At 45.4% G+C, this 12,383-nt stretch overlaps 1 protein-coding gene across 1 annotated transcript; it reads left to right on the top strand.

Annotated features, from left to right (window-relative positions):
• The first annotated feature begins 2,666 nt into the window (after window positions 1-2,666).
• On the top strand, window positions 2,667-11,904 carry LOC115786149 (beta-1,3-galactosyl-O-glycosyl-glycoprotein beta-1,6-N-acetylglucosaminyltransferase-like). The gene is made up of 4 exons (XM_030738195.1): window positions 2,667-2,974; window positions 3,078-3,171; window positions 10,898-11,302; window positions 11,413-11,904. The coding sequence occupies exons 1-4, from the start codon at window positions 2,667-2,669 to the stop codon at window positions 11,902-11,904; spliced, it is 1,299 nt and encodes a 432-aa protein (XP_030594055.1).
• Window positions 11,905-12,383: the final 479 nt, after the last annotated feature.

Raw genomic sequence — 12,383 nt, 5'->3', positions numbered from 1 at the left:
TACAATAGGGTAGGGTAAGTGAGGGGAAAAAACCCCTCATACTTTGCCCCATACCAGGGCAATATATGAGGTTCAAAAAAAACCTCTGTAAAGCATAGAGCAGGGATCCTCAAATCCAGGCCTCGAGAGCCGGTGTCCTGCAGGTTTTAGTTGTGTCCCTGATCCAACACACCTGAGTCAAATATAGAACTTATTAGCAGGACTCTGGAGAACTTGACTGCATACTGAGGAGCCATTCAGCCATTTGAATCAGGTGTGTTGGATCAGGGACACATGTAAAGCCTGCAGGACACTGGACCTCGAGGCCTGGATTTGAGGATCCCTGGCATAGAGCATAACAGCATGGGGAGCACTAGCGTGGGGAGCGGAGGGGCTGTGCCAGTGGAGACGAGTAAACCAGGGTACTTTGGAGGCAAGCCAGCTTCCTCGGCTAGCAGTACATGATAATGTTCATGATAAAATGGGATAGTCAGCCTTGGTCACCAGGATACCAGTTCACACAGGTCACAAGACGGGGTGGGGGCGTAGAGCATCTGTTTACATAACATCTTATTTAGATACACAGCCATCCAAGGCCGTCAGGGAGCCAAATTCCAAATGCTACAATTGTTTTGGTACGGCTGTCATAACTGATTGCTGACAGACCTTACAGTTTTCACTCCCCCAGATCTAATCCATTTCGATTCAGCTTTACTGAGTCTGACTGAGTTCATACAGCTCTGCATTTCTTAGTTGTTCCCTGTACTCCCTTGATCACTTTGTACCACTTTTTGTTTTTTGTAGGCATTTAACATTTTTTATCTTTCTCTAGGAAAATACATGATGAAATAGACATGAGAATTATTTGCATGCTTGAAAAGTTTATTTTTATGTATAAAAATAATTTACACCCATTTTGTCACTACCAAAACAATCAGGTCATAGCCATAACTTTGCCATATATTATTGTAGTGACTGCTGCCTCACAGACTAGCATCTAGAAGGTCTGGGTTCGATTCCATCTTGGCCCAGGCCTCTCTCTCTCTGTGGAGTTTGCATGTTCTCCCTGTGTCTGCATGGGTTTCTTGTGGTTTCCTCCCAAAGGCATGCAGTTACTGGGGTTAGGTTTATGGATGGTTGTCTGTCTCTCTGTGTTGGCCCAGTGACAGGCTGGCGACCTGTACAGTGTGTACCCTGCCTCTCGCCCCATGACAGCTGGCAATGCTTTGGCCTATCAAGACCAAATACTACTCTTTTGGACCCCTCCTTGACGACGTCCAAGGAATATGGTGTCATTACACTTTTGGGGGGCACTGTAGTGAACAAAAGTGTGTTTTACCATACAACTTACTGGCAGATCTTAATGCCTCTTCCTTGCTATTCTCACAACTAGTTTCCTAGTAACTCTTGCACTGCACTACTTGGCTCTCTTATTCCTGCTTGCAGCTATATTTTCTCAAATTTTTAACTTTTCATTTAAAACAAGTTTTGTCGATGGAAAAATGCTCTATTTTGCACGGCCTTTTAATGTCAGAGCCTAGAGGTCGTGCTTGCAAAAGTAGTACAAAAAATAAAAAAAAATGCCACAGCAGCAACAGTTTAACACAGAGAAAAATCTTTATATATGTTAAAACACTAAATATTTGAAAATGGTGGCAGAAAGGTTTCCAAAGACAGACTTGCACCTACCAATCACGTTTTTTTTTTTTTTGTTTATAAAAGAATAAAAGAGCTTTTGAATAATCTATACTATTAAAAAAGAAGAAGAAAAGAGCATAACCTTTAAGGCTGTATTAAAGAAGAGAGTTGTGGGCTTTGGAGTATGTTGTGGTAGATTGCCTGATGGATTGATTCTGGTGGTTTATAAATATTTTCTACGCATGATGGGAGAATGGGACTCATTCAGAGTTCAAAGTTACAACAGCAAGTGACAAACTAAAATAACTGCGGCTATGGTGGTGGAATGCATTGCTTTTTCTGAGTCTCAATATTTGCATTCTGTGAGTGAGGGAAGAATGGGGCTTTGTTAGCAAAGGGAAGGTACAAGAGCACATGACAGACTAATATAACTAAGGTGGTGGAATGCATCACTCTTTCTGTGAATTTAAACATATGCTGTCTGAGCGTGAGGTGCCGAACATAGACTACTGCTCCAGCCTAAATCTGTGGAATTTTGCTATACAGCTACAGCCACTGAAGTACTCCAAATGGTTAGTGTATTTTTGTTCAGAAATTTAAAAAGACTGTTAATTAAAAAAAAAAATTCTGTCTATTTATTACTACACAAATGCTGAAGCAGCCAAAGAAAAGACGCCTGATTGCTTAGGACAATTTAATTTAAATTTAATTTTGTTTCTTCAAAGAAAAAAACCTATTAAATAACATTAAATGCATAAATAAAGTTGTGTAAGCAAATTAAAATGTATATTAAAATGTATTTGGTGCTATGGGTACCAAGTGAAAAATTTCCCTTGGTAGTCATATTTCTTTGATATACTATTCTCATGTCACCTCTTACCTTGATTCCAGGTACAGTAACCTATGGACCTATCAGCATATCTTCATGAAAGGAACTTGTGTACACATTATCGAACATAAATCTGTTATTGTTTTATGGTGCCAGAGGACCTTTTTAGCAAGTCTCACAGTGTAATATTGTATTTGAGGTTCTCATCTTACTGCAAATAATGTGGTTTAGAAAACGAGGTTGGCTGCTACGGTTATTGGAGTTCATTGCTGTACTGGGATCACTATGGATGCTTTCCCTACTTAGTCAGCTTAAAACAGGCAGAGATCCTGCCTACATCTTCAGGTATCAATGGCTGGAGTACACCAATGGTGACAGCAGCCTAGAGAATGTTTGCAACTGTTCAGCAATCCTGCAGGGAGAGCAGAAGGCATTGCTGCAAACCAAGTTACTGACCATCACCAAAGACTTCCTGAAGAAAAGTCAGATCCCTGATGAGTATTATATCAATGCAACCCAAGATTGCAGGTTTGCAGCTTTAAATGTTTCAGTAATTGTTTAACTCTTAATCATTATTTATTTGTACCGACTTTAAAAGCAACACTGCTTCTTAAAAACTGTGAATTTACAGGAAATTCAAAGTAAGCAGGAAATACATAACATTCCCATTAAGCAAGGAAGAAAAGGCCTTTCCTCTGGCTTACTCTATGGTTGTACATCACAAGGTATGTGTATGTAAGTTCCATGATGAAAATTTACTGAAAAATTTTGCAGTAGGTCTAAACAGTGCTTTAATTGCTAATTGATTGATGAATTGACCGATAACACATTTGGTGTTAAGTGATGACGACCACATGAGGAGCAGGTGAGTTAATCACGGAATTCGTCCAGGGTGAGTGCTTGGCAGGGGGCGGTGAGACCAGAAGTAACAACCTTGGAAACAGGTAAGAATAAGCCCACAAACAAAACCACAGAAAAAGGAGAATACAGAGAGAGAGAGAGAAAAAGGGAGACCAGCACAAGAGGGCCCAGGGTCCATGTCACCAGCTCTGGCATTTCTAGTCTAAGAGGCAAACACAGCAGATTTTAAACATGGCATTCAGTTTACTTGCTACAAGGGTGCTTTTTAGGTTGCAAAAACTAAAAAGCAAGAACTGGCTTAATCTGAGATATATGCAAAGAATCATGAATTCTCAAATGCCTAGTCAATTTCAGATGGACAATGAGTGGATTAATATAAGATCTCAAAAAATGGTTCAATGAACTTGGGAGACAGTTTTCTTGATTCAGTATGTAACTATATTTTGGTAGATATCCAGACTTTCTGACCTGGAGAGTATGGAGGTGCAAGGACATGATGGTGGTCTGCTAGGAGCTTGTTCCATGAAGTAGTTTTAAGCAAGGCAGCCCTCTTGGTTTTCCAAATGTGGCAATAGAGGAGATGAAGCTAGACAGAGGGGACAGAAAACTGAGTCTCCTGAGATGGAAACAGTGGCAACTGATATCCCAAACTGGCCTCAAAACGGGACAACCTTGGTGATAACAGAGGTTAATGAGTTATGGGCATATTTCACCCATGCCAAGTGGGAGCTCCAGGTAGTTAGATTGGAAGAGGTAACACAGTGAAGTGTGGCCTCCAGCTACTGATTCATCCTCTCCATTTACCCATTGGTCCGAGGGTGAAAACTATAAGACAGACTGACCTGTGTGCCAATGGCAGAACAGAACTCTCCAGACCCTGGATGTCAGCTGTGGGCCCTGGTCGGAGACAACGTCCTGAGGATTTCCATGGAGTCAAACAACATGCTCAGTGAGGAGCTGGGCAGTCTCTAGAGCTATAAGGAGTTTTGGGAGAGCAACCAGATGAATAGCTTTGGATAAATGACCAATGATGGTCAGAATGGTTGTTACCTGAGGAGGGTGGTAAACCGGTGATGGAAGTTTTTTTTTTGTTTTTTTTTTGCATTTTTGGCCACAGCGGCTTTTGTTAGCAGTGAAGAGAGACAGGAAATGGGGGAAAGATACAGGGGAAGACATGCGGGCAAATTGGCGACAGGCCGGGACGCGAACCCGCGCCGCCCGCACAGCAACGCGGCATGTGTATGTGGTCGCCGGCTTCACCACTAAGCCACCAGGCGCCCCCGGTGATGGAAATTTAAGGAGATGTGGGACCAGGGCCGACTGCTGGAGGTGAACTGATCGGTCTTATTTTGGGCGCACATACTCCCTTACTGTCATGTACCACTGTGTGGCAGGCAAAGAGAGGACCCCAGAGCAGGAAACCCAAGGCTGAGGCTTTGCTTGGACTTAGACTTTATTAAATGATGCTGCTGGATGGGAGCCAGCAGCACAAACTATAACTCAAAACAAGATGTAACATTAAGAAAACAAGAAGGCCCATAGTCCAAACAACAAGAAAGAAACAAACGGCGGCAGCACTAGGCTGGAAAAACAGTCCAAACACAAAAATTACCAGGGAATGGGGCACAGTTCAGGAGGTCTGCCGGGAAACCCACAGCAGAAAACAGACAGTTCAGGGGGCCTACTGCAGTCCCAGCGGTGGCGGTGGTGTGACGAGGCAGGAGGCTGACCGCACTCCCAGCAGCGGGGGCAAGAGGACAAGGTAGGAGGCCAACCGTGCTCCCAGCGGCAGCGGCAAGATGACAGGACAGGTGGCTCGGACTGAGCAGGACGCTCAGACTGAGCGTGACCCTTGGGATCCAGATGCGGCTCAGACTGAGCCGGACCCTTGGGCTGAACAGGATCTTTGGAGCGAGGCCCCGGATACGCAGGCTGGGGCTGCGGTGCAGGGCACACAGCTGTCTCACTGGACAGCTGGGGCTGCTTTGGGGATTGCTTGGGTGACTGGAGCCCTAACTCAGGTGGAGCCGACTGCTGGGGCCCTGACTGAGGTGGAGCCGACTGCTGGGGCCCTGACTGAGGTGGAGCCGACTGCTGAGAAGCTGACTCTGGGGGAACTAAGGGGACCAAAACTACAGGAGTAGCTGGAGCTGAGGGGACTGAAGGTAGAGCTGAGGGGACTGAATGAATGTGGTGGAGGCTCAGCTGCAGGCGATGGAGACTGAAGCTGGGACGGAGGCTCTGTTGCAGGCGTGGACAGCTTGGGGCCTGCTGCTGCTGCAGGTGGTGTGGAGCGTGGTTGTGGCTTGGGGCCTGCTGCTGCAGCGGGCTGTGGAAACTGTGGCTTTGAGGGTGTGGCAGGGGGCTGTGGAAAGTGTGGCTTGGAGCTGGCCGCTCCCACCCGAGGAACAGTAATGGGTGCAGAGGCAGGCCAAGCAAGAGCATGGCTCTCAGTCTCTAAACTAGTTATTAGCAACAGCCACGATGCCAGCAGTCTCTAGAAGCATAGTCCTTTCATCTGCTGTTTTATTATAGACAGTCATTTGATGGGTCACAGATGAAGGAACATGTGCAACAGAATGAACAACGTATTTAACAAAGTTCTTAATTAAGGTGGCTAAAGAGTCCAGCAGGCAGGAATTGCCAGACACCAGTATATGTAGCCTGTGTGCTATGGCTTTCCTTTGCCCTTCACAGAATGTTTAAACCACAGATCACACAGCTTCAAAACAGTATTAAGAAGATCCAAACTAGATTCCTCAAAGGAAAAAAAACAAATAGTCTTAGGAGAAGATCCTGAGACCTCTTAATTCGTGGCAGACATAGAAACAGAAAACGAGTCCCCAGAGCACACAGTCCTTGGATTTAAAGTCTCTCTAATGGTATTTTGAGGTGGTTTAAAGAAAGTCTGTTTCGTTTACTGCTGCTAACTTCTGTGATGGCCCGATGTCAGCATCCCAGGGTGGAAAGGCAGAAGTGAATGGAAGATGCACAGTGGTTACAGTGTTGCCAGGCTGTGCAGAGCTCTTACTGGCAGCAGACAGTGGCTTCCATTTTTGCTGCTGAGACCCACGCTCCCTCCCCATAGAAGCAGGCGGTGACAGCAGCGGAGATGACGGTGTGGATATCCGTGGCTGCTGTGTGGAAGAGCCACGATATCCCATGAAGCGATCGAATGCTTCCTGCGGTGTTAAACCGCACGGCTCCGGAAAAAAACTCTCCCCCGCTGCTTCTTCCTCCGATGCTGTGTTAATTGCAGAGGAGATGAGGGGCTAGCAGGCGGAGAGGCAGGTGAGTGAGCAGCTGGAGCCAGGGAAAATCCGCCCACTCTGAATACCTGCGGCTTAGCTGGCGGAGATGAGTGTTGTCATCGGGGACCGTTCCAAAAGGCAGGTCCCCCTAGAGCAGGGGTAGGGAACTCCAGGCCTCGAGAGCCGGTGTCCTGCAGGTTTTAGATGTTTTCCTGATCCAGCACACCTGAATCACATATAGAAGTCATTAGCAGGACTCTGGAGAACTTGACTGCAGACTGAGGTGGTAATTCAGTCATTTGATTCAGGTGTGTTGGATCAGGGACACATCTAAAACCTGCAGGACACCGGCTCTCGAGGCCTGGAGTTCCCTACCCCTGCCCTACAGCAAGGCGAGTGCCGCTGTACCTCTCGGTGCCCACGGGGTCCATTCTGGTCAGGTTGTTCTGTCATGTACCAGAGCAGGACACCCAAGGCTGAGGCTTTGCTTGGACTTAGACTTTATTAAATAATGAAAACAAGGACGGGCTGGACGGGAGCCAACAGCACAAACTATAACTCAAAACAAGACTTGACTTGACACAGAGTACACACACATAAGCATTGACGATGACCTGACAAAGAACTAACCAGAACACAGACAATATATATACACACACACTTGGTAATCAGGGAAGTGACAACAGATGGGATCACAAGTGAACATAATGATGCTGATGAGACAAGGGGGAAGCAAAACTGAACATGACAGACAGGGACCGGACGACTATCAAAATAAAACAGGAAGTCAGATGGGGGCAACAAAGATGCAGACCTGACACAGAGAAATACAAGGAACTAGAAAACAACACGTAACCAAACCCAAAAACAGAACAGACAAAAAAAAAAAAATCAAGCAAAAACAAAACACTTTAACCAGTGTTGATCACTAGAAGTGCCACTGAAGGAATGTTGCTGTTCTGTAGACACTGGGGTGACAAGTGAATTTGGCTGTGTGTGCCCAGTGGATTACCTGAGACCTGGCAGCAGATGGAACAAACAGGCAGTTAGGAGGTGCTCCTCCAGGATCTGGCTAATCTTGTTGGGTGGTGCAGACCAGGGATTCAGTTTCCCAGGTAAGTGAGCCCACAACACAGGAGAATGACACAATGGTTTCTGATTAGAAAATTCTTAAATGACCAGGAGAAGCACTCTGGGATAATGTGGTTTTAATAACTTGCGAATGGAGCAATATGCAAACAAACTGCCACAAAGGTTACATGAGAGAAATGGTAAGCGAGAAGGTCTTGCCTTACAGTATTTATACTTATATGGTTGCGTGTCATGTTTTGCCTAACAACAACAAAAGACTCCTTATTTGGTGTTGCTGTGTACTGGGTGAAGAGACAACTGCTTGTTGCACCTAAACCTTTCCATATATGGTAAATAACATCCACAATATTCTTGTAAATGTATCTGTCACGGTGGAGCGAGGACTCAAAAATGCAGAGGGTAAGTGACACTTCAAGGGCTTTATTTACAGTCGAGCTGAGATTTGTTGGTAACGGGTGGAGGGCAGGACTCCCCTGGGATGCTCCACCAGAAAACAGAATGCCTCTCTTAAGCTGATCCTTGACCACACTCCAGCTTTCCAGTCTCTAAGGAGAAAAGGAGAAAGAGGGTCAGTTGACGATTAGTGGGGAAAAACTCCTACTCACAAGATGGCCTGCTTCTCAACAGACTGGGAATAAGTAACAATCCGGCGTCGAGTGTAGGACCTCCTCCACGTAAATAGGCCAGGTGATGATCAAATCGCCAGCAGCTATGGCGATTTGATCATCATAGCTGCAGCAACTGTGGGTGAGACGAGGTCTGCCTCTAAAATACAAGGATTGGTTAATAGAAAGACTAGACACAGATAGCAAGGCAGCTCAATCCATGAGATGTGGCTCTGCTGTCTGAAAATCAATTGACACTGGGTCAGAAATCCCAGACATTTCTCCAACTCACTGGTAAAAACTTCAGGGTTGGGAAGCGCTTTTTCTGGTGGTTCTTGTAGAGGCTGAGGTGGCGCTGTTGGTGCGGCTGGAGGGGGGTTCATTGCAGGGGAAGCAGCTGGTGGAGAGAGCAGTTTCCCTAGATCTGCAATCTTTTGGAGAACCACGCCCATCTGTCCGGAGAAGTGCCGGAGCATGCTTTCATGTCTCTCTAGCTGAGCCTCTTGAAGGGCCAAAGAATGACCAACCTGAGCCGAGTCTGCTGAGACTGAGTTGTGGCTGGATTGTTCTGTCATGGTGGAGAGAGGACTCAAAAATGCAGAGGGTAAGTGACACTTCAAGGGCTTTATTTACAGTGCAAGTGTTCAACTGAGATTTGTTGGTAACGGGTGGAGGGCAGGACTCCCCTGGGATGCTCCACCAGAAAACAGAATGCCTCTCTTAAGCTGATCCTTGACCACACTCCAGCTTTTCAGTCTCTAAGGAGAAAAAGAGACAGAAGGTCAGTTGACGTTTAGTGGGGAAAAACTCCTACTCACAAGATGGCCTGCTTCTCAACTGACTGGGGATATGTAACAATCTGGCGTCGAGTGTAGGACCTCCTCTACTTAAATAGGCCGGGTGATGATCAAATTGCCAGCAGCTGTGAAATCGGTCAGGTCACAGGAAACTGTGGATAAGAGGAGGTCCGCCTCTAAAACACAAGGACTGGTTAATAGAAAGGCCAGTTTACCAGACACAGAGAGCAAGGCAACTGGATCCATGACAGTATCAATTTCTGGTGCTCTTCTGCAGTCACTCCAAGGAGGCTGTGGGCATACTTTCGCTTTCTGTACCTACTCCCTTTTTCTGTGCAGCTTCGAGAGAGCGCTCAACATCACATCATCACATAATGCGGTTTCCATTAGTACTTTTCTAAGCAGGCTTCAAATTCTCTTAATCAGTTTTATTTATATATACTTATCAGAGTAATATTAAGCATAAAAGGTTAAAATCCTACATATTTTGAATCAGTTTCACAATGATATGATGAATCTGAATCAAAGAACTGTTGGGAGACGGCATCTGGCTTGGTGTTCTGAGAGCCTGGATGGTAAGTAATGGAGAGGCTAAACCTTGGAAAAAACAGGAACCACCTGGCCTGGTGGGAATTCAGCTGCTTGGCTGTCAGGATATAAGAAGGTTTTTGTAAGCTGTCCATACAATGAAAGGTTGTTCAGCTCCCTCAAGCGAGTGTCACCATTCCTTCAAATCCAGTCTGAGTCCCAGAAACTCCTGTTTGCCCACACTGTAGTTGTGTTCTTCAGGAGACAAATGATGAGAAATGAAAGCACATGGATGCATCTTGTCATCAAACCGCTGGGACAAAATAGCGCCTACCGCAGAGTCAGATGCATCCACCTCCACAATGAACTGACAAGTGGGGTTGGGTTGTGCCAGAATGGGTGCAGAAGCAAAAACAGTTCTGTCAGATTGTTGAATGCCTGTTGAGCAGAGGCATCCCAGAAAAACAATACCTTAGAAGAGGGTAAGCAGGTTAGTGGAGCAACAACCTTTGTTCCTGTTTTTGAGTTTGTGCTGCTGGCCTCACCCAGTTCATTTCCCCCATGTTTTCCAGCAATAAAAGCTGAGTTTTGAGTCAAGTGTCCTGCATTGGGTTCCTCATGCTGCCTGCCACACAGCAGTACATAGCAATAGGGTTATCATGGTAAGTGTAGCCGGAAGTCCGGGAATGGAGGGACATTTGAAATATGTTGTGTCACCGATAACACATTCAGTGACACAAGTGATGATGACCACATGAGGAGCAGGTGAGTTAATCACGGACTCCCTCCCAGGTGAGAGCTTGGCAGGAGGGTGGAGAGACCAGAAGGAACAACCTTGGAAACAGGTAAGCATAAGCCCACAACAAAACCACAAGAGAGAAATACAGAGAGGGAGAAAGAAAAAGGCAGTCTAAGAGGCAAGGCAGCAAATTTAAAACATCAGACCTCTGACAGAGCCTGGTACTGTCGGAGGTTTGTTCCTGTCAAAGGGGAGTTTTTTTTCTTCCCACTGTCAACAAGTGCTTGCTCATGGGGGCTTGTTCTGACTGCTGCGTTTTCTCTGTAATTATTATTATATTACAATATAATGTGCCTTCACACAACTGTTTGTTGTGATTTGCACTATTTAAATAAAATTGAATAGGATTGACTACTATGATCTTGGTGTTTTGAAATTTGTTATCAAAGAATCAGTGTCATAGGTATGATGGATATTCTCCCATTGCTGCTTTAGTTTTGATCATTTGTTAAAGTGCTCCTTTAAACAGTTCCAGCAAAAACATTTAATAAAGACAATTGAATTCTTTTTATCCACAGGTTCAGAACTTTGAGCGACTACTACGAGCTATCTACACACCTCAAAATATTTATTGTGTCCATGTGGACAAAAAGTCACCGGCCTCAGTCTTTTCTGCCATCAAGGGCATTGTTTCCTGTTTCCCAAATGTGTTCATGGTCAGTGAGGCTGTGAGCGTGGTCTATGCTGGATGGACACGTGTTCAGGCTGACCTTAACTGTATGGCTGATCTCTATAATGCCAGTACAACATGGAAATACTTCATCAACCTCTGTGGCCAAGATTTCCCTCTAAAAACCAACTTGGAAATTGTGCAGACTTTGCGTTCACTGAAAGGGGGGAACAGTTTGGAGACAGAGGCAATGTCTCCTGTAAAGAAGTGGAGGGTGACTACTGTTTTCCACACAGTTGATGGAAAAATCCAGGTACTTCTTTGGGATATTAAATAGCTATTGATCAGTTAACTTTGCCATTGTAAAAACTTTCTATTCAGACTGACTCATGATCATATTAATTAACTATTTATTTATGCTAGTCTACAGGAAAAACAAAGGATCCACCTCCCTTCAATCTGCCCCTTCTATCAGGAAATGCCTACATCGTGGTGAACCGAGGTTATGTTCGCAGTGTGTTGGAAGACAAGCGAGTACTGGCGCTCATTGAGTGGGCCAAAGACACCTACAGTCCTGATGAGTTTCTGTGGGCAACAATACAACGAATTCCTGGTGTTCCTGGCTCAACATGGCCCAACCATAAATTCGACATGACAGATATGAATGCAATTGCACGTCTGGTGAAGTGGCAGGGGCATGAGGGATCACAGGGTTCACTGCAAGCAGTATACCCAGAGTGCAAAGGCCATCACATCAGATCACTATGTGTGTATGGTGCTGGAGACCTGCAATGGTTGATTGAGCAGCATCACCTCTTTGCCAATAAGTTTGATGCAGACAGAGATCCCATTGCTGTCTACTGCTTGGAGAAATATCTGAGACAAAAGGCACTGAATGAATTAGATTTGGTGTAGATTTAATCATCTATTACTAAAGATAATTCAAATAGATACAAAAATTGTAATCTCATTCTTGGATAGTGTTGGGTCATAATTGTCATGTAGACATACACGTGTTATAGGTGTGTCTAAACCAGTTACTGCAGGGGGGGGGGGGCACAGTAATAACATGAATTCCATCCATCCATCCATTCTCTTATGCTTATCTTTTTCAGGGGTGTGTGTGTGTGTGTGAGGGGGGGGGGGGGGGGGGGGGGGGGGGGGGGCAGTGTGGTGGGTTAGCACTTGGCCTCACAACAAGAAGGCCTGGGTTTGAATCCACCTTGGCCGGGGCCTTTCTGTGTGGAGTTGGCATGTTCTCCCTGTGTCTGCATGGATCTGGGTTCTCTGGTCTCCTCCCATAGTCCAAAGACATGCAATGAGTGGGGTTAGGTTAATTGGTGATTCTAAATTCCCCATTGGTGTGAATGCGAGTGTGAATAGTTGTCTGTCTC

This window comes from Archocentrus centrarchus, chromosome 9, assembly GCF_007364275.1.
Source record: "Archocentrus centrarchus isolate MPI-CPG fArcCen1 chromosome 9, fArcCen1, whole genome shotgun sequence".
NCBI classification, from domain to species: domain Eukaryota; kingdom Metazoa; phylum Chordata; class Actinopteri; order Cichliformes; family Cichlidae; genus Archocentrus; species Archocentrus centrarchus.
This window is presented reverse-complemented; position numbering and strand designations above follow the sequence as displayed.

Bases quoted from the DNA above. Each gene is read 5' to 3' on its own strand.
- LOC115786149 (XM_030738195.1), top strand. From the start codon at position 2,667: ATGTGGTTTAGAAAACGAGGTTGGCTGCTACGGTTATTGGAGTTCATT. The intron at 2,975-3,077 runs GTTTGCAGCTTT...GTGAATTTACAG, and splicing joins AATGCAACCCAAGATTGCAG to GAAATTCAAAGTAAGCAGGA. The intron at 11,303-11,412 runs GTACTTCTTTGG...TATTTATGCTAG, and splicing joins CAGTTGATGGAAAAATCCAG to TCTACAGGAAAAACAAAGGA.